The 21,071-nt window shown below is 34.2% G+C and overlaps 5 protein-coding genes and 1 long non-coding RNA gene across 8 annotated transcripts; 2 read left to right on the top strand and 4 right to left on the bottom strand.

The window, feature by feature from the left end:
• The first annotated feature begins 54 nt into the window (after window positions 1-54).
• LOC124459589 lies at window positions 55-3,226 on the top strand. Its single transcript, XM_047009058.1, has 7 exons — window positions 55-70; window positions 593-706; window positions 989-1,117; window positions 1,239-1,293; window positions 1,375-1,473; window positions 1,631-1,887; window positions 1,990-3,226. The coding sequence occupies exons 6-7, from the start codon at window positions 1,866-1,868 to the stop codon at window positions 3,042-3,044; spliced, it is 1,077 nt and encodes a 358-aa protein (XP_046865014.1). The 5' UTR covers window positions 55-70; window positions 593-706; window positions 989-1,117; window positions 1,239-1,293; window positions 1,375-1,473; window positions 1,631-1,865; the 3' UTR covers window positions 3,045-3,226.
• On the bottom strand, window positions 3,166-10,057 carry LOC124459584 (cytosolic carboxypeptidase 3-like). Of its 2 annotated transcripts, none has more exons than XM_047009052.1 (21): window positions 9,106-10,057; window positions 8,424-8,524; window positions 8,271-8,359; window positions 8,023-8,085; window positions 7,856-7,947; window positions 7,590-7,744; window positions 7,348-7,473; window positions 6,983-7,040; window positions 6,759-6,880; window positions 6,544-6,669; window positions 6,379-6,441; window positions 6,103-6,240; window positions 5,846-5,994; window positions 5,493-5,594; window positions 5,014-5,322; window positions 4,746-4,803; window positions 4,616-4,684; window positions 4,465-4,542; window positions 4,238-4,345; window positions 4,081-4,140; window positions 3,166-3,845 (listed from the first exon to the last, which is right to left on the bottom strand). In XM_047009052.1, exons 1-21 carry the CDS (start codon window positions 9,779-9,781, stop codon window positions 3,294-3,296), a joined length of 3,294 nt encoding a protein of 1,097 aa, XP_046865008.1. In that variant the 5' UTR covers window positions 9,782-10,057; the 3' UTR covers window positions 3,166-3,293. The 2 variants fall into 2 exon arrangements, with proteins under 2 accessions (XP_046865008.1, XP_046865007.1); XM_047009051.1 differs by having other exon boundaries at window positions 4,238-4,366.
• Window positions 10,058-10,064: 7 nt separating this feature from the next.
• On the bottom strand, window positions 10,065-12,991 carry LOC124459586. The gene is made up of 2 exons (XM_047009054.1): window positions 12,742-12,991; window positions 10,065-11,994 (listed from the first exon to the last, which is right to left on the bottom strand). The coding sequence occupies exon 2, from the start codon at window positions 11,814-11,816 to the stop codon at window positions 10,434-10,436; it is 1,383 nt and encodes a 460-aa protein (XP_046865010.1). The 5' UTR covers window positions 11,817-11,994; window positions 12,742-12,991; the 3' UTR covers window positions 10,065-10,433.
• A 472-nt stretch (window positions 12,992-13,463) lies between these two features.
• Window positions 13,464-13,604, bottom strand: LOC124457808. Its single transcript, XR_006952810.1, has 2 exons — window positions 13,553-13,604; window positions 13,464-13,517 (listed from the first exon to the last, which is right to left on the bottom strand). It is a non-coding gene; the product is annotated as an uncharacterized LOC124457808 (long non-coding RNA).
• Window positions 13,605-14,646: 1,042 nt separating this feature from the next.
• LOC124459615 (RCC1-like G exchanging factor-like protein) lies at window positions 14,647-17,813 on the top strand. The gene is made up of 12 exons (XM_047009083.1): window positions 14,647-14,863; window positions 15,016-15,125; window positions 15,294-15,414; window positions 15,624-15,728; window positions 15,901-16,007; window positions 16,073-16,157; window positions 16,325-16,432; window positions 16,659-16,729; window positions 16,941-17,022; window positions 17,243-17,392; window positions 17,490-17,551; window positions 17,620-17,813. Exons 1-12 carry the CDS (start codon window positions 14,812-14,814, stop codon window positions 17,689-17,691), a joined length of 1,125 nt encoding a protein of 374 aa, XP_046865039.1. The 5' UTR covers window positions 14,647-14,811; the 3' UTR covers window positions 17,692-17,813.
• A 1,543-nt stretch (window positions 17,814-19,356) lies between these two features.
• LOC124459616 (anaphase-promoting complex subunit 13-like) lies at window positions 19,357-21,016 on the bottom strand. Of its 2 annotated transcripts, XM_047009085.1 has the most exons (5): window positions 20,755-21,016; window positions 20,530-20,617; window positions 20,310-20,357; window positions 19,738-19,856; window positions 19,357-19,609 (listed from the first exon to the last, which is right to left on the bottom strand). In XM_047009085.1, the coding sequence occupies exons 1-4, from the start codon at window positions 20,761-20,763 to the stop codon at window positions 19,765-19,767; spliced, it is 237 nt and encodes a 78-aa protein (XP_046865041.1). In that variant the 5' UTR covers window positions 20,764-21,016; the 3' UTR covers window positions 19,357-19,609; window positions 19,738-19,764. The 2 variants fall into 2 exon arrangements, with proteins under 2 accessions (XP_046865041.1, XP_046865040.1); XM_047009084.1 differs by lacking the exon at window positions 19,357-19,609 and having other exon boundaries at window positions 19,661-19,856; window positions 20,755-21,015.
• Between the last annotated feature and the right edge of the window lie 55 nt (window positions 21,017-21,071).

The following is a 21,071-nucleotide window of genomic DNA, read 5'->3' on the forward strand; positions in this document are numbered from 1 at the left end:
TGTTGATAATTTGTCTTTTGGTGGATGAGAATTAGTATCGTATTTTCAAAATATGGCTCCCTTTGCGTTGGTAAGTCTTTCTTGTGTCTTTTTGTCTTTATTTTTATGATCATTTAATAACGTACGTTACATAGAAAGTTCAAAAGACATTTGCGACTCCTATATTTACTTTTTTAACTTGAATAATTGGCATGTTATGTTCCCACTCAAAGAGTAACTAAGTTTTTAGTCTTAGCAATTAGACTTTCAAATGAATTGAAAATCTGTGCGATAAAACGATAAAACAATCACATCGTGCTACTTAAAATAATTTATTGGTTGAAGAACTTTGCCAATTTATGTATGGTTGATACAGTTGCCAGTTAGTTCACTAAGTTGATGTGATAGTTTAGTAATAATGTGTCGTGAATTTTCATGGTCAATTGAATTGACGTATAATAATATGTGGCAAACGACAGAATATTGAAAGTAGTGCGTAGATCAGTATTCAAAAAGTAGCCAAAATTTGTATAAAGTGAAAAAGTTCGTGTTGTTCTGATCTTTTCATTAGGTATTATATTTTTTTCTGAATAATTATTGTTATCTGTTGTAGTTTTCCAGAGGAAGAGTATTATGTTGGGTCAGTGCACCTGCACTGGGACTGGGGTATCTCATAACCACTCTCAAAGCTGCTGATAATCCAAAAGTTAAAATCAATATCAAAGATGTAAGCTTTTACACTTTTGATTTATCAACATGTTGAAGTTTGAATATTTTAAAGTTTTGCATTGATGTTTGCACTCTGTTTTCAAAAGACATCTTTTAAATGCGCATTCCTAAATTTAATTATTTCTGTGATGTTAAAACCATGTTCATTATTGATTCATCACTACTCCAGAAAGTATCCAGGACTTTGTTCATTTAGATTTGAGCCCCAGAGTATTATACTTGTCAGATAAAAGTATAATCTCTAATTTTGACATTAAATTCTTAATTCTTTTTAATGCAGCTAGAAATTTACGATAATGATGTCGAACATCCCAGTAATGAGACGAATGACGAGTCCCCAGCTTCTCCACTTCAAGAGCAGATTTCAAAAGGACGAAAGTTTGTGTGGAAGCACTGGAATACAGTGAAGGTCATAATGAACAAACCAAAAACTTCTTCAACTTTTTTTAATAAATAAGCCAAGTTTATTTTCAAATATGCACAATAGGTACTGTTTTTAATTCGCTATCATAGTGTTTTCTTGTTTATAGAATGTGACAGATACCACTACTGATGGTGGTCAACATCTTTGGACCAAAGTTAAAGGTATTCCGAAATTTGAGGAGACCACCATATGTCATTGAATCTTACTCTGACTTTGCTTATTATTGTTTATTATGTACATAGAGGTTACAAACAGCATTCAAACTGATGGAACTACACAATTAAAAACTGGTATTATTGTAGCAGGAACATTGACTGGTGTTTTGATTGCAGGTCGAGGAAGTAAGTTCTTAACCAAATGATATGTTTCTATGACAGTTTAGTGAGAAACTACGTAGAGCAATGCAAAACTTTTAACTTAACAAAATGGTTTAGACCATTATTGTTTGGTTGGTTGTTATTGTCAGAAAGTTGAGCAATGTTATATTTTTGTATGAAGGACGTCCTTTGCGGAGGGTGTTTTTTGCTAGTACTATGGGAATGGCTACTGCCGCAGCCTGTTATCCGCAGCAGGCAATCAAGAAGGCAAATTTATCCTATGGCAAAGTGCTTTCTTTTTTCACTGACTGGAAATCAAACTCAGATTCGAACAAATCCATAAACATGTAAAACTGTCAGGTTTGCCAGACACTGTAGATGATGAACAAAAGCCTAAAGAAAAGTCTCCATCAAAAATGAAAGAAACTGATCTTGGTGGTGAGTTCCATGTTAGGCATATACTGGTGTTAAAATTTTATGACGTCGAGATATTTTGTTTTTTCTTATTGCCTTCATATCTTCATTTCTTTTTTCATTCAGGTGTAAGAGACAGCGACAATTTTATTCCTGGATATGAGTATATTGCTGGTGCAATAATTGATGAACTGTCAAATGCTGTCAAAGGTTGGGGTGTGGCAGTGGAAGAGCTTGAAAATATGGCTCACGTAATTTTGAAGGAAATTATGGCTGGTATCAATGAAGATATAAATATCCAAACTGGAGGGTGGGTTGGTCAAGAGCACAAACCTCAGGTTGTTTTGGATGGCAAGGATCTTGTACGAAGAATTGCCAATGAAGTATTGGAAGCCATTGAAGCCGATATGAACGTGCAGACGGGGGGTAGGCTAGAGCAAAAACGAGAACTGTGCTTAGAAAGTAAACATCTTGCGAAAAGTATTGTGGATTCAATCATGAAAGAAGTTGAATATGACATAAAGCAAGGTGAATCAGACGTCCCATATTTGTTTTCTTTGCGGGATGAGCTGAGAAAGTTAGCAATCAAAATGTTTGAAAACGAGATCTACCAGGCATCGATGGGAATAGGTCGTAACGTGAAAAGAATTCATGTCAATGTCGATATGCTCTCTGAAACAGTCGGGCGTCAGTTGAAAGAAAGAATTGAAGTGCTTTATATTCGTTCAAATTGCGCGGGAGAATTTGATGATCGTGAAGTTGCTATTATCAACTTTCAAGAGATACGAAAGAGTGTTACTGGTGGTTTGGGAAAATATCTCTCCGACCATTCTCTAGTTACGCCCCATAAAAAGGAAAACTCTGTACATGTGGTAAAAGACTGGGGCGAGTTAACGAAACGGGTCGTCAATGCAATGACTAGAGCTTTTCAGAATGATATAGAGACCGAGACTCGACGATTGGAGACGACCAAAAAGCCTAGTATAGTGATTGATGCTAGAAATTTGGTTCTTAGTGTTGTTGAAGAGATCACAGAGGCAATACAGGAAGATATTGATATTCAAACTGGCAAAGGTTTTAGATCTGAAGAGGCAAATGTACGCGATGAAAAACCTGTGGGTGATGATCCAGGACAATCAGAGCCTGAGGACAAAGTTATGTACTCGACGAGATCACGATAATCACCTTTAAGAAAGTTTGTCCTTCTTTAGCTTTGAAATCAAGACACGTGTTTGATGTTTAGAAGAAAAAGTTTAAGCAGCCAAATACTTTTTGCAAGGAAACGACTTCAGAACATTATTATAAATCTCAAAAAATTCTTTGGTTTTGCTGTGTTAAATAAAATGTAGATTAACTTCAAAAACATGTGCGCTCTTAATGTCTCTTTTTACAAATTGTTAATGTTTATTCCAAACTTTCTGCATAAACGACTATCTCTCTTTAAACATTTGATCACGATGTGTTCCGTCGTGTAACGACAGTTCTTGAAGTTTTTTTATGGAATGTATGTTATTTTTGATTTTTGATTGGCTTTGCTGCAATGCTGTATTAGATGTTACTCGTACTACTTTTGTTTGGCAATCTTCTCCCCAGTCTTCTGATAACTGTTCACGTCTCTCGGAGAAATCCTTTAAATCGTAAGCGTAAGCAGTGCCCTTGGAGATATTTAAAGGATTCAATGTGACGTTGCTGCGCATGGGTACAATTAACTCTCCATTACAAAATTTGTCTTCGAGCTCGTATTCTTTTTCAACTTCCAATCTGTAGTGGTCGCTGCTGCTTCGTGCCGACAATTCACGACCAGGTATACGAAGAGTGAAACCTTTTGAGGCCGAGTGACTTAAAGACTCGAACTTAAAATTATCAACAGCAATTACTTCCGCTCTACTACTAGTACCAGGTCTTCTCGACATCACGTAGCAAGCCAGGTTATGTTGTGGAATACTGTTTGATGTCAACCGATCATCATTATGTAAGAAAGGCTGTAAAGGCACAAACACAAATTATCAACAGTTCTTTAGAAACTTGAAATTTATCATGATACTATCAGTTTCAACATTATCCAAAAAATAGCTTCAACAATTCATCCTTAATCGTTGCTCTCTCCGCTCAAGCATATTTAGGATTTGTTGAACAGGACTTTAACCCCAAACTTTTGTATTCTCAGTAAGTTTGATGCATTATCAAAACTAGATATTCTAAACTAGCTCATTTTACCAACAAATCATTTTCTGTGATATGAGATTGTATGTCATGATCTTTCACATCTTCATTTTTCTACAAGACACAATAATTTAATTCTAAACAAATCTGAACAAGAAAATTCTACCAGACTGTACAACTCACTCTCTATCCCACATGTGTCATCACTCACCTTCATTATCCTCTGCTCAATTCTTTCTTGTGAATACATAGGAATACCGTTGTTAAAACGGGATGCATAGGGATTTAAGAAGGCACTTTCCTTTAACTTCACCTTTCTCTGTGAAAAAGACAGAACGTTCTAAAACAAGACATTGACAGTGTTAATCTTATTTATTCATTTTCTTCAAACTCTCTACAAGCGAACTTTGAATCCGACTATTAGAACGATAAACTTACCTTTTCCTGATATTTTTTGGTATTCGTCATGCCTTGGTTTGTTCTTTCAGTTTGCAATTCGGACTTTGGTTTTAAAGCCTGGTCAACAAAGCAAAAACTCAATCTTGGCAATCTTATTGTCATTATTGTAAACTTTTACGACTACACCTACCGCTAAAACCTCCCATCGCTTGGCCTCCTTTTTCTTCTTCTTTTTCTTTTTCTTTGTTCTGTCTTCATTCTAATAATAAAACTACATTTAAAAGTATACATTTTTCAATCCATTGACGGTTTGATTTCACCTTTATCATTGATTTCTTGACATCCTCTTCTTCTGACTGACTATCTGAGTCACTTGAACTAAAAAATCAATTTTAAACAACTACTCATTTATAAAAACGTCAATGTATTATGTTTGTTCATCACAGATCAAAATCAACCAAATTCACATTTATTACAGTTGTCATATTGCATCATCATTTTAAAAATTTTCCTGTTTTTTTTTCAATAAGAAAATATAATGGAAATTTTTGAACAATCCAGCGTTCCTATTGCATTTATCTTACTCACTCTGATTCTTCATTAAGTTCATCAAGGTCGACATTTTCCAACTGCTTCAGACATTCCTCTAAACTTGATCCCTCACTTTTTCTTACCGATACTTCTACCTCTTCCCCAGACTCCGCGTGAGAGATTACATCATCAACGTGAACATCAAAAACATTAACGTGATTTTTAGGAGAATGTTGCTTGTCAATCACGTGATTTTTTGTGGACCAGCGATCTTCATTTTCTCCCGTTTGTAACATTCTAGCATGACGCATTATGTCTTGAGTCATTAGTGATGCCATTTGGAGAAATTCTTCTGTTATCTCGCTTCTGAAAGAAGCAAATTTTACTCATTTAATGGCCTGTTTACCGCCAAGAATTTAATGGAGTCACACTATACCTTCTAAAGCTACTCTATACATTTTTCTAACAGTGTGTATTCTCGTTCTTTTAAAAGCACCATATACAACTTTCTTGGTATTATCTCTATGTTAAATTACCTGCTTCCATTTGGTCGTGCTGTCGTGTAATCAAGTAAAACTTCACAGAAATGTCTACCCATTGCTTCAAAATCGCCATTGTGAAAGTGTCGGCCTTTTTCACTGAAAGAAGAAACAAAACAGTCCACTGAATCAGTAGAGAAACCTTTATAAACTGATGGAGCTATGTGTTTTATATATTAGAGATATAAGTTTTGTGTGTTTGTCATTAACATGTTGTCAAAATATCAACTCAACAGATCTGTAAGAAGTAAAATGAAGAAATAATAGGGCTATACTGTGATAGAAGGGATTTCTAAGTTAGAGATCGTTGTTAGATCTTCATACACAGGTTAATAAAATGCAATATTTACATGTCGCCAAAATTTGCTCCACAAAATGTTGCTTCCATGGTGAAACTGTTTGCAACACCCATCTGTCGCCACATTACAACTCGGGCTGTGCCTTCTTTGGATTTGCGTACTTTGAATTTGCATTCTCGAAATGAGAAAAGATCAGGAGCCTGCAAGCAGTTATAAAAGATATTTAAGTTCTCGTTTTGAAAATGTATCAGAGATGGGACTGGGCTAGGCATCACTTTATAGTTGAAAGAAAATGTTGCCTGTTGTACCTTTTTTGACATTAACCAAGGGAATAATCTTTCTTGAACGAAGTCTTTAACTGAAGTACTACGTTTCTCAGGTGTACAACCGTACATGAAGACATTAGGTTTACGACTATGGCCATGTAAATCACAATAGACCACGATCTGAAATTTGATTTATTATAGATGAGAGAAAGAGAAAAGAACTTTACTACCCTATTTCCCTTCAAGACCCATCATTCAAACATTCAGCATTACCATTAAGGAAACCTTGACCAATGCATTATGCATAAAAAGATCTACCTCTTGTTCAGTGGAAAATGTTTCAACAAGTTTCTTTGTGTAAAAGATTGTGGGAGATGAATCCTAGAAAAAAGATATAAATCAATCTACTTATCATGCTTACCATGGATTATGTTTCTCTTTCATACTTTTGAAATATAAAGATTGAAAATTATAGCTGCAAACCTTGCATGGATTCATGTATGTTCTATTAAGATCCTTTGCTGCTAGATTCGTGCGGTAGTTACCAACGATGACTCCGTCAGGATTCAACATTGGAATAATCTTGAAGATATGTTTTCTTCGTAATTGCTACAATGTGAAACAGAAGTTACATTTGTTGATTTAAGATTATCGATTGTTTGAATTTAAAGTTATCATCAATTAATACACTTCTTTACTTGTGCAACTGAATCATCGGATATCAAGAAATCCACTAGTCCCTTCATCATCCAGCTAGCGTTAGTTTCTCCAGGATGTACTCGTGCTGTCACAACAACGCCAAGTTTTCCATCGTTAGGCTCTAACAACACAACTTGTATAAACATCTTTTTTTCTTTCATAAGTATAGTAATTTATTTTTGCCTTACATAGTAACTTTTCTTAGTGATATTTGTAGTAATACCTTGAGAGGTGATTGTTAAAAGATAACAATTGTTTCCAGCTACAGTCTTGCACAAAACCTAAATACAGGTATAGATTATTAACAACGATCATTTTTGGACGCAAGTTTATTAATTCATCGACTGCATTCAAAAGAAAATCATGGTAATCATGGAACGGTTTGATGAAGAGAGTAGGACTCAAAGATTTGCATCGAGGATAACAGTAATCTTTACATATGCGCTGTGACTTTATGAATACTTTGAAGGTCGAGTGTGGGACAAAATAAGCGTTATTTTTCTCACGTGAACTTGCTCTATAAGTTATGTTATGGCTAGTTATAGCTTGCATCTAGAAAAGATGTCGTTGTTATAGACATTATCTAACCTGCTGCGAACAATGATTCTGCTTGAATTCATCTTTCGAGATGACATCAAGATAGTTCTCTAAATCTGTGTACGAGTAAGGATAACAATGCGCAAGATAACATACATCGTTGACATGAGGAAACTCCTATGGAAAATAGTAAACGAAAGGATTTTGATAAGTATCCAATGAAATAGAGCAAGCTTTATAAAAATTTATAATGGATAGCTGAGTGCCTATTTAAATGAAAAGCAATAACGTACCAATTGAAATGTAAGTGAATAGTAAACTTTGCCCCATGATAGTAATGGATGTCCTTTAATGTAGTTCTGGAAATATTTAATGTGATGGCCCCTTCTTATCCAGCCAATATTTTGTCGTTGAGCAGTTTTCTCTGAGTAAAACAGCACCTTCATACCTGCCAGAATACTTTTACGTTGTTTATTTGTTGTTTATAAATGGTTATTATTGAAGGTATTTTTAATGAATAAAGAACGTTCGTAAAATCAGAACAATTTAAGCAATTTACCATGATTATATAAGCTGTCTCTCTTCAGGAAGTTGATTATTGTAAAGGTGTAAGTCACATGTGGAATGGTTTTACGAACTTGAAAATAGTACCTTGAGAATTAAGGTAGCATGAACAGAACTTCTTCACTTTATTAAAAGAAATTTTTATTGTACCAAATAACAAACCATTGTGTATGTCTTTTCGTGTAAAGATCCGTATTGAGAATAAGCTCGTATGCGTAGTTGCCACTGAAAAACAATAAATCTTTCATCTTATCCTTTCTTACACATTACTCATAGCTGACTTGTGAAAATCATGCGTATTGTGCATATAACTGATGCCTGCAGACAGTATGAAGAAAATCGTAGAAAAAATACGAACACTATTTTGTTCTTATGTTATAAAGTGAACGGTCACATATTTTCCAACTTACACTCTCTTTGCTTGACGTAAATTTCCACTTTCAAATCTCGATTCAAACTGAAGATGAGGCGGACACCCCGGTGGCACGGCTTCAGAATCCTTTGCGAAAAAAGGAATTTGGTTGATTTTCATTTTTTTATGATCAGTTGACATGTTGTCCTACCAAAATATTTCGTCTTTCTGTATCGAAGACAACAACAGCTCCTTTCCAACATTTTGGGTACTCGACATTTATGACTTGTTTTTGGCGTGTGTCATCTGTATCTGTTTAAAACATGCAAGAGTAGGAGATTTTATAAACCAAACTGGAGTTATTCTTGAGTTTACAAAAGACGATAATCTTTGAACTATCAATTTATGTATTCATTGAGGTTATTCGTCATTTGGGAACTGAAAATATAGAAATGCTTGACACATTTAACATACTATTGTGAAATTTCTAAAAAAGATGTGTAAACTAGGGATCACAAAGTCTGGGGTGCAGTCTATAACATTGCAAATGTTAATTAAAATGTTGCAAAGTTTTATGTTGCAAATCAAACTTTTCTAATTGGATATTTATATGCGACTTATTTATGCGTTTATGAAAGTGCAAAGGTGTGCAATTTAATGAGGTGTGTAATCTGATCTGGAGACATTAATTTTGAATTCAAAGGTTTTGTTTAGATAGAAATAAACTTACAAATGTTTGTGTGCTGAAAAAAAGCTATATTTGATGAGATCTGCCAAAAATTAAATATATTTTATTAAAATAACATAGTCTTCTGAAGTTGCACGCTGGAGTTCACTCTGTTACAACAAAGACGTTCGTGATTTAAAATTTATACAAACTATTTCATACTCACCCGTTAAATTTAACTCTTCTACGTAATTGGGAACAAAGTTTAAATGTTGAGGTGGTGGTATACAGGGAAGTCGACCACTTGGAAAATAAGGTCCATTTCTGTTGACGGTTTCTTTCGTCGATTCAAATAAATTATTCGCGTGAACTGCCCTTTTGAACTGCTTGAAACTTGTAGGCATCTCATCAGCAAGAGCTTCGCTACATTCCCACACAATGGGAATGCTTTGATGATTTTCCTGCTCATTACGAGCTATGCGTTTCAAACTTATGGAACGTAAAATAGGTGATGGTATTTCACGCATTGTTCGTCGTTTCTTAAACTTTTCTAAATATTTCTGTCGTCGTAACCACAGCAGATCGTCATCGATTGCACTACCATTTTCAAGAAAAGCTTGTTTTTTTCTATTATTCGCTATCGCTTTTTTTTCTTCTTCGATTTTTGCGAAACGTTTTGCCGTAAGCTCTTCCATTCTTCTCCGTTGTCTTTCTTTCGGTGGTGTTCCTAAAGCTTCGCGTACTCTAGTCTCGATCTCTTTCTCAACAGACTTCCGAATAACATCAACCCATGCTTGGCGGTCTTCAGGTTTTTCGAACAGTTGTTGAGATTTCTCTTCAGAAACTCGATGCATGTCACGTATAAATTGCTCCTTTTTTAACCTCAATCGCTCCCTGTCCATTTTGTCACCTCGCTTGGTCAATAAATACACAAAATTGACATCGCCATTAAGCGTCTAAAATACACTGAAAACCTCACTTATTTAACACGAGCTTACAGACGATTTCCAAAAACAATCTTAGTGGTTTACAATCATGAATGGATGACAAAATAAGTCCGGTTGTAAACAAAAATGTAAACTAAAGATTATCACATATAAATCTGATGGCCATTGAGAAAGCGTACTGTTACCATGGCAACAACAACAATGCAAAATCAACTGGGAAAACAGGTTGAATCATTGGTTGAACACAGGCTAAAAATAAAATGTAATTGGATTGAAAAGTTTGTGATATAATCAAATCTCTTATTGTGTTTCTTAAATGCACTCAAAGTCACCTCAAATTGCTTTTACAAACCTTAAATTACGGAATATATTTGTTTGATTTTTGAGAAATTGGAGAAAAAAATACAGTCTATGCTGAAGATAATTTCCTCCAAATTTCTAATTCTTGCAGAGTTATCTGTTGAAATATTGTCTTAAGGCAGTTTTTCATAAAAAATGTATGTTCAAATTCAGTTATTAACCTTCATTACATATTCAAATATTGTTATAATGTTATGATTTCCAACAACGACAATTCTCATAAGTTATGATTCCTTGTTTTCATCTGTCATTCTTCAATATTAGTGGAACATGTTGAAATAGCTGGACTTGGTTGTCGTGAAATGTGTATCGTCTCTTTGTCTTCGTCGTCAGTAAATTCAGGAACGTTTGCATCGCTGACTGTAAGAGTATTACTTGCTAGAGGGTATTTTATTAGTGCGGGAACATTAGATCCGGGCTCCGACACGAGATATGTTGTAGGAATACATGGTAAACTTGACATTTTTCTTAAAAATGCTCCCCTATAGTTTTTGACAAAACCTGTCGAGGTTTTTTGAAGAACTTCGTGACGTTTTTGTTTCTTCTCTTTCTCACTTGAAGTCTGATCTTTATCTTCAATTTGAAAAAGTACTAATTCTTTCTGTTTCTCTTCTAACTTCTTAATGGGACTTCCCTTACTGAAAGTTTGAAGTTCTCTTGACGGAACACCGTTACAGCTTTTTGTTGAAGTGGGACGGGACTGAAGGGCAGTTTCCTTCGTATAACGGCCGCTGGCCATCCTTGCTGACGAAATCTTGCGAACAACACTTGTGATTGGTCGTCGTGAATTCTCTTTGAAAATACTCTTTGAAAAGTTTTCTTGACCAACTGAAGGTTGCAGAACGCTTTTCGTGATAACCAGTTGTGGAGTTGTTCTTACCTCTTGTCTTGATGATGGTCGCGAGTTTTCATTTTTATACAAATTATCTATGCTATTAACTTTATGTGATATGCCTGATTTACCACTTTTTTTAACCAACGTACCACATTTTGGGCACAAAGAACGACCACCTGTACTAGACCAAATCTTTTGATGGTTAAATGGTTCACGTTTTGTAACTCTCCTTCCATAATCATTGAAGGTTGATGGTTTTGTGCGCTCTCTACTTGCTTTACTACATGCATCAGAAACCTTACGAAATAACCGTTCAATGCAAGACTTTTTAAATTCTGTAGTGTAAACCACTGCATTACAAAAAGCGTCGGTTAGGATACTTGCCAATGTCGGCTTGTTTCGTGAACGTGTTCGATTCCGATGGTCAGCGGTTGGTGGGTCAACTATCTCGGTGGAATAGTAATGTTCGGGAAGGGGATTGGGCATAATGTAACTTGGCTCTCGGACTCCAACTATTGTAATGCCTCGAGCGAATGCAACGCCAAGTTGGTTAAGATAGAAGGCGTTGCGTGTAGTTTCTTCGCTAAAAATGAAGATGAAAACACATGATGATGAAATATTACGAAACAATGTTTCTTTACTACTTCTTGGATCGTCTCCATTTTCATCATAGTGAGTTCGTACTGCCCAATTTGTTGCCAAGTGTCCAATCAAAATATTTTTCATCGACATGTCTTCATTAAACCTGGTTTCACCGCAAACAAATATTACACTGTTTTCCTTTTTATACTCCATTAGTATATACTTTTATTGAATCGGTGTAAATTTTTGAAGCAAAATTCTTTGGTTAAGAAGTATTTTTAAAAAAAGCTTTTACGATGATCTTTGGTGATCTTTTCCCTTTTTCTATTTTTCCCTATTGTCCCAGTCTGCTCTTTTGTGCATAACTAAAGATTTTTGTTGTTTAATTTACCTGAAAAAAACAAACTTGTGGAATTATACTATGTTTTATGGAACAAGTTCTTTATACTTCTCCTTGGGCTGTGTGGCGCATGTATTGAATTTTGGTTAAATGGATATTTCGCTTTAATATATAACCAAACAAACCTGTTATTTCCTTTTTTCATAATGAATGTCGTAATTAAATCCACACTTAGCTCAAGTTCACTTTAGAAAAATGCATTATAGCATTTTATACATCAGTCATACAGCTGCCTGTCAACCTACTATAACAACACGTTGTGACAGTTATGATAATAAGAAAAACATCATTTTTCACCTTGTACACGATTCAAAGTGCTATAAATTATTCGTCCCTATTGCTTTCTACATGATTTTAAATATGAAGGGTCATTAAATTATCTCTAGCTTATGGAAGGTGTTATAGTTTTATAATTAAGCCTTGAGCTAAGTTCTGCGTTTGAGTTTTTTCTTTGTTTTTTTATTGTTTCTTTTCATAGTCTTTGCATTTTCTTTGAATTATGTTGAATTATGAGTACATATAGCTATTCTTCTCTCTAGCTATAAACAGTAGAGAAAGTGAGAAAGTCATCTGGTATATCTGTGTATATGTGATGTGAGATAAGTTGACTTAATGCACTCTCGTGACAGCACATTACAGAATGAAAAAAGTAGTTATTCATCTCCTAGATTGTTTATAGTTAAGTTGCCCCGAATTCTTTACATTTGAAAAAATTTTAAAATATTCTTTCATACTCACAAAGTTAGTGCGATTCCCGTGATAATTTTATTCAAGTCGCTGAATATCGATTAACTGGCGATGTTTATATATTCATGTGTTTTAGTAGACTCTTCATATAATTTTTGTCCTTTACTTGAATTTCGAATAGATCCCCGTTGTAATATGTTGGACGTCAACAGATATCGTTTAATACGTAAAGGCAACAGGCGAAAAACAGTGATCCCTGATTGTTTTTCGGTCACTAGGCGCCGTGCGGCAGGTGGATTCACATTGTTTAATCATGCGAAAACTGAAAGCAGCTTCTAGCTCTTATAATTAACTTTAACGTCATGGCAGGGCAAATATGACAAACTTTCGTTTAATATAAGCTTTCTTATGTAATTTTGTTGCATTGTTGACTAGGTTGGTGTGAAAAAGTCATAAGCAGAATGTGTCTGCGTGGGGTGCATTAAAACAGTTATATTTTATTGACACTCTTTTCCTTTCCCCTAAGGAAACCGAGAACTGGGATATTTGGAAAACAGAAAATATGGATACTTTAAGAAACAAGGACAGTAATACCTAAAAACGATATGTTTTTCACAACGTATGTGCAAAAAGAAAACAATAATTTTATATCATCTTTCAGCTAGATTCTGGTCAGGATATTGATTTTACCAAAATAATATTACCTGGGTTGATTATTATCTTTATGGCTACCTTTATGACTACCTTTTCTCTACCTTTATGACTACCTTTATGTCTACCTTTATGTCTACCTTTATGTCTACCTTTATGTCTACCTTTATGTCTACCTTTATGTCTACCTTTTCTCTATCTTTATGACTACCTTTACGTCTACCTTTATGGCTACTTTTATGTCTACTTTTTTGTCAACATTTGTTTTAATTAAAACAAAACATTGTCCTTGTCTAGAAACGCATCGTAACTACATAAATTTATTCTTATAAATAAGCCACGTCGTCTTCAAACATGATTATGATTTCTTACCACACAAAAAGTGAGCGATTTTTTATTTTTATTTGCACTGATAGCAAAACGTGTTTAAAACTTTAGCAAACGTCAAGTACTTGCTTCTTCAACGATTGCAAATGTAGCTCGTTCGCACGTGTAATGGCGTTGAGATCATTTGACTTTATGTTTGAGCTAACTGAAATAATTTTCATCATCATACGCACCAACCATATTTTTTGTGACCGTTGGTGTTGGTTGTGCACAGACAATCTTTGTCCTTGTTTGAAATTATTAAACTCTTGTCTGTGCGCAACCTACACCAACGGTCAAAAAAAATATGGTTGGTGCGTATGATGATAAAAAAATGGAACATTACATCAGAAAAATGACCAAAGACGTGCTCGTCACATTCACTGCCCCGATTTACCACATGGCAATGCGTGAATTGACTACCTTCGATTACTTCGATTACATTCACTACTTTCGACTATGAAATGACTGATTTTTTAAATGTTGTGTTAAAAAAAATGAGAACTTTGTCGTATGAAAAGGTAGACACAAAGGTAGACAAAAAGGTAGACAATGACATTAAGGTAGACACAAATGTTGAAATAACGATCATTAAAATTGACGAAGGGAAAGGAAAAAAAATATCTATGAAAATAGTCTTTTCGCGATACTCTTGAATAGACGAAATTGATTAAAGATATGCGCGTCATGACCCAAATTCACCACATGTCAATGGATGCCATTGAACATACTTTATTCCTCTTGTTTCTTCACGGTAAAGCATTTATTGCTTAGAGTGCAATGAGCAAGACCTTGCCTTTAGAGTTCTACTATTGCTATGATGTCGTCGAAGGCATATTTTCGAAACACGTCATAAAACTAAAGCCTTATGTAGTGAAAGGCAATAAATGCTGTTCTGTTGAAGCACTTGATATGTTCTCATCAGCATCACATCTCTCTGCTTGGCTGAGTGGTACAGATGACGGTTTGGTGATCACTCCTTCTCTGGTAGACTGGTTCTGGATCCAAAGTCCAATTAAATTGAGTAAGACTGGAATCTACTTACTAACAAGTACTAACTACTAAGATGCTAGTTGCAGTAAAATTTTTCATGACAGGACTAGGATGCTTTCAAGGCTTTCAAATGCACCTTTAAATCTACAGAAATTATTTCCTAGTAAGTTGAAATTTTAATCTTGAATAACATGTGCAACAATCTTAACGATCTTTCCTCGACAACGTAAATTTTTTTATTGCTCATTACGTCAGCAGAATAAGTCACTTTATTGATGTATGAGGTATAAACTTTAAATCATTCTGTGTTTATAGGGAATGTAGTGAAGTTGAAGAATTATTGTAAGATAACCAAGAATACAGGCCATCTAGACAGCACAGCTGAAATACAAATTTTAAGCCAGTTAAACAAGCCTTTCGTTGATGTAAATCCAACTTATATTTGTTTTTGTAATTGCCTTGAGGATGATTTAACATTCAAAAAACTTTAACACCATAAACATCTTTTAGTGGTATTCAAGCCAAAAAATTCAACCTATTCTTACATTTCTCACAACTAAATGTTGTTTCTCACAATGTATTCTTATTTTAAGAACAATTGTACTCACCTTGCTGGAGGATATGGATTCTCTGTGTTCTGTAGTGGGAAAACCTTGAATGTGATTGGATTAAACACTAAATCACAACTTGGGATTCCATCCAATCATAGTTCGGGTATGTCACTGCATTGGGGATAGTCATGGATGGTGATGAGTGTATATCATTACTAAATAACTTTTGCTGAAGAGGTTTTTCATATTTTATACAAAATCTAAATAAATAGATAAAGCAACAAAGAGGTTAGAGAGGTTAGGTCATGATTAATATATATGTGAGCCTAGTGTAATAAAATTTTAACCCTTTTATTCAATATTTTTGTTTAGTAGTTGACCATATCACAAGAGTTGATTTATCATTGAAAAAAGATTCTAAAATCCTTGGCATTTCTTCGGGACGTTTACATACAATTATATCAACAACTGAAGGATGTAGGTATATTGTGCATTAATTTTATCAAAAATGACTTTAACTTTATTGTAAGTAGCAGCTATGTTTAAATAAATGGCTAAATACTCAACTTGCAAAACTTCAAACTCTTTTAATAGACTATTATCTTGCATTTACCTTCTTGAAATACTTATGTTGCTGTATTTTAATTAGTATTTGCTGCAGGATGCAACACATTAGGCCAATGCGGTTTGAACCTTGAGAAAGAGATTGAACACTTTACGAAAATTGAGTGTCCAATCATAAATTCAGTAAAGCAGGTATAGGGCACAAACTTTAATTGAGATTGTTTAGCTGATTTACCTTAGTATGTTTTTCTTTTTAGGTATCTTGTGGCTTAGATCACACTTTAGTTTTAACTGAAGATAACCAAATATTGTCTACAGGATGGGGAGCTGATGGTCAAACTGGTAAAGTTAAGACATAATGATAGTGCATACTTTCAATGATTATGATGATTGTATGTTACCATGGAATTACTGCAAGTAACATTTTTGCATGTTGGTTTTTTAAAATACCTTTATATTTCATACAATAGTTCAGTTTTGTTTCATGTATCTATTTTCTGTCTATTTAGGTTTAGGACAAACGATGGAACAGCATTCTCTAGCGCAAGTTCAATTTCCCAGTAACGTGCGAATCAATAAAATAGCTACGAAAATAGATTCCTGTCTTGCTTTATCGGGTAAAAATTAACACGTTTCATGACTGAGTATCACCTGAGATGAAGGACACGAAAACCAATTACTTTCTTGCTTATCAATGAAGATAATTCTATTGATCAACCTCAGTCATGCAAATATAGGCATTAAATACGATGAATATGGATATGAACGTTTTTAGTACGAGATAAACATGAGACAAATGGAAAACTTTTAGCTTGTAATTCACGAGTTTTATTTTCTATTAAGACGAAGGACTCGTTTATTCATGGGGAAACTCCGAATACAATCAAGTTGGGTTTGCAACTAATGACAGAAAAGTGAGATTTTTATGTATTTTAGAAAACAATGTCTATTGTATACGTTACTCTTTATGAAAAGTTTTAATGGATGCTAGGGAGGTGCCTTGAGGAGAACCATTCGTGATATTATAGACATTCAATTGGTTAAAACAACCATTATACATGTATGAGAAGTCACCAAGCTGGGAACCACTTGATCCAAAGTGAGATTTTTTCTTTTGTATCTCAGATCAACATACCGACCTTGATTCCAACGTTGAAGGACGTCGTTGATATTGCGATTGGTAATACCATTGGCGTTGCTTTAACAGGTCAATAAAACTTCGTATTATAAAATTAAAGAATTCTGCCAGTTACGTCAGATCTCAGCGCCAAGATGGATGAATTTGACAAAAGACATCTAGGCGAAAGTTCCAGTTATCTTAAAAACTAACAACTTTGGGTAATTGGGTTCCGTTTTCATTGATGCGATACCGTCCCCATTAAGACAAAAGCAATCATCTAAATATATATATTTTTTATTCGTTATAGCTGAAGGCGATGTGTTAATCTGGGGCTACGGTTTGCTCGGCCGAAATGACCAACCTCTTCTATCAAAGAAACCAAAGAAATTGACTTTCTTACCCGAGAAACGATTTGTGGCAGTGGATTGTGGTTTGAATTATAATGTCTTGTTCACAGGCATGTGGGAAATAACACAGTTTTTACATGGATTTTTCTTCCTTTATGATAACATTATCATCTCAATTTGAATAATTTTTTTCAATGAAAATTACAGAAGAAAGAGAACTTTATTTCTGGGGGAAATGTGGTACAATGCTTTCTCGATTTCCTCAAAAGGTAAAAAGCATCGAACAAGTGTCTGCATGAATAGTTATAGAATTAATGAGGAGTTTTTTCTATTGTAGATCGCCTCAAACATATTAAAGTTTTGTTGTGGAGTTAATCACTTAACAATAATAATTGATGAAGATTATTGAACATGGTTGTCGTGTAACGTTACTCTGTTCAAGTTTTGTACTACAGATTTTATTCAATACTAATTCATGATTACATAGTATTCATGGAATTCTTATAAGCTGAATAAAAAAAATGGCCTGTACTTAATCTGCAACTAGTTGACTTGCTTGAGACGAAAACAGAAAACTTCTTTTCTTTTTAACTATATTCATTTCAAAGAAGGATGTTGATCCAGAGCTAAGCTTCACTATAAAAACAAACTTTTGACCAAAAACACGTAAAAATGAGTGAAGAGGACAACAGACAAAACTTTCAACTTGGAAGAAATAAATTGAAAGGTGTAAGCCTTGCAGAATGCTGATGGTGAATCAACACCAATGAGCGGGTAATAATGTAGCTACGCTACTTAAATAAAATTTCGTTAAAGTCATCAATGAAAAGCTATTGACTATTTTTAGAGCAATTTATAATAACTTGTTTATATTATTTGGGAAAAGATGCTAATTTTTTCTTGAACTGAATTGACAGTGAGAAATCATGAAGAATACAACCGAAGTTCTATCCTAAAGTTAAAATTTGAAACAAAGATAATAAGAATAGTTATGGAAAGAATTGGAAGTGAACTAAAGACAAGTAAGGTAGGAAACTGGAAATGACACGTCGTTAAAATTTTCATTGACTGCCTAATTTATTTTAGAGCTGTTTATTTCATGTTCTAGCTAACAGTAATAACGCTATTGAAATTTTTGTATAATATTGTCCGTAACCAAATAGTTGCAAGTGCAGTCGCTTCCGTTGCATGGGATGATGACTGAGAGGTTAACAATTTCCAATGCCTGAGTCCATCGGAGATTCTTGTCAAGTGCAGCATTTTTTACCGAGTATCATGAATGGGAAGAATTCAAAGAGAAAGTTGACAGCTATGTATTGAATAGAAAAATAATATAAAATGGTGCAACACAAACGATGACAAAGCAATCTTGTGACGAAAAGTAAAATGAAATAATGCAAAAAAAATTGTCAGCAATCTTGTGAAAGAAAAATAAGATGAAATGATGGATGACAGAAATGACATAGTAACCTGGTGATGAAAAATAGGATGGCATAATAGAGAAGATTGACAGCAATCTTGTGAAGAAATAAGGGTACTAACGTTGCTTTACAGGTGTCTCATTGTTCAAAGGTATGTTTTAATCAGTTTTGTGCAGAATAGTTCGTAGGTAGATATTCAAAACGTTAAATCGGTTATTCCATGCCACTGATCAAAAGGGTTAGCTAAGGATGCGCATATGCAAAAAGAATGAAGAAGCTGAAAGCGGCATAAAAATGGCGTACATGGAGGTTTATATTTTTAATGAGGATGCATATTTCCTAAGTCACCTGTTTTATCAACCTTGTAAAGATAAAGACAGTCTAAAAATTTTGTAAATATAATTAAGGCCTTAATAATGTAAACATCCTTTTTGTAAAGATATCAACCAGTAAGAATAGACATGGTGACTACAAGTAATGTGCATCCATCAACTGGCTTTGTAGCTTGTTTGATCTCAGAGGGTTTCCCTCACCTTTAGAGAATTGCTCTAAAGAATAACAAAAAAGGGTGGCCATGTCTGGGAACAGAAGTAGGAATTGTATGGTTATCGGATTGGATTCCTGATCCACTTGAAGAATCAAAAGTACAATTCTTATATTTTTTGTTCGTGTTCAATTCAAACATACTTCAAAAAATCTTATTTGTGGAATCGGATCCATACTATACAGGAGCTACTGTGCAAGACATGATACTAGACCACATCACAAAAGTGACATTTTGACAAGTCACAAACACACTGATATTGTTGTTGATTCACAACAGTCTTCTAATAAGTGGGAGTTTGCTATTTTCCTAACAAACACCAGGGAACCATGAGTTGAATAGAACATATGTGTTAGAAGACCCTGCAAAAATTTTGACAATATTTAAAAGTTATAAAGTGTGTGCAATCAAAATTAAACATAAGAAATATGCAATCGGATTTATTTGCAATTGCACTAACATTACATATTTATGGAATGGAATTCAATACCATGTGAATAACTGAAACTTTATCAATTCAATTGTTTCGTGGAGATTGTTGGAAATCTTGCAATCCAAGATCAGTCCATTTTTCCTCTTGTTCCCTTAATGTTTCTGAAACATCAATATCTAGAAAACAAAGACAACTTATTGAACCAATTTGTTGAAATTTGATACTGATCTAAGAGATACCATCCAAATGATAAACAAAAAAAGACATTGGTTAAAATAATAAATTTCGTCTCCATCTTGATCCTCTGCAAGCAATTGGTTACAAAAGTAAACAAACTTGTCAATTACAAGCAAATGTGCTGGATAAATTTCAATCATGGGTAATTTCTCATGCCAGTGTGCTTTCACACATATAAACATGTATATTTTGGCTATGTTGTAGTAATAAAACACTTCATAAAAGCAATCATACTACCAAAAAAATTTCTAATATACAAATGTTTGTGCATAATTCATCTAGAGCTGCAACTAGAGTTATACACCAGACGTAGCTGCATTACATAAAGCCAAACATCAAAGCCATCAAGCATGTAGTAAAAATATATGTAAAAAAAGCACAAAAATTCTCACTGTCTGTGTCATCGGTTGGGGGCAATTCTTTCTCAGGTACAACTACATCTAACAAAGCAAATATGAAATTCATGTTTTGTTTCAATGGGATTTCACAAAAACAACTACCAGACAATTGTAACAACTGTAAAACCAACACACAACTTGATATTACACTGAATCATTTTTTGCTTAAGTATAAGTTAGTAACTCTCACATTCATTAAATGTTAATAATTTACCATCAGCAGGTAATTGATCTTTTCGCCACTGGTTGTCAACGATGTCAATTAAAAATGCATCCATAGTAACGTACGTTATTTGGCTATCCTTCAATAAATAATAATTTTGTATTCACACCATCAGCTTTGAGCTTTTCATTAAATTCAATGCACATAATGTTGATTGCAACTCAATCGCATAGATCAAACTTTTTTTAACAATTTAATCTATATTAAACCACTTACTTTCGACATTCAGCCACACTGGTAACAACCTGATAACAAGTTCTCCCTGGTTGTCTGCTGATATTGGTAATCCTATGTAACAAGTGGTTTTCTGTGTTTGTCCTGCGTCACTGGACCAGGGTTGTCAGATGGATCAAATTCAATTATTCTAAAATTTCAACAAAAATGAGCCAGTTTTTTGCCAACTTCTGTGACACCGGAAGTTAGTAATAGTATGAGCGAAAATTGACTTTTAAGGACTAGTAACGAAACTGACATGAAGAGTGCAAGCTGCTAGAGACTTGAGTAGATCAACCGGAATGCTACACAATTTATTA

This window comes from Xenia sp. Carnegie-2017, unplaced genomic scaffold, assembly GCF_021976095.1.
Source record: "Xenia sp. Carnegie-2017 unplaced genomic scaffold, XeniaSp_v1 HiC_scaffold_13, whole genome shotgun sequence".
In the NCBI taxonomy this organism is placed as follows: Eukaryota; Metazoa; Cnidaria; class Anthozoa; order Malacalcyonacea; family Xeniidae; genus Xenia; species Xenia sp. Carnegie-2017.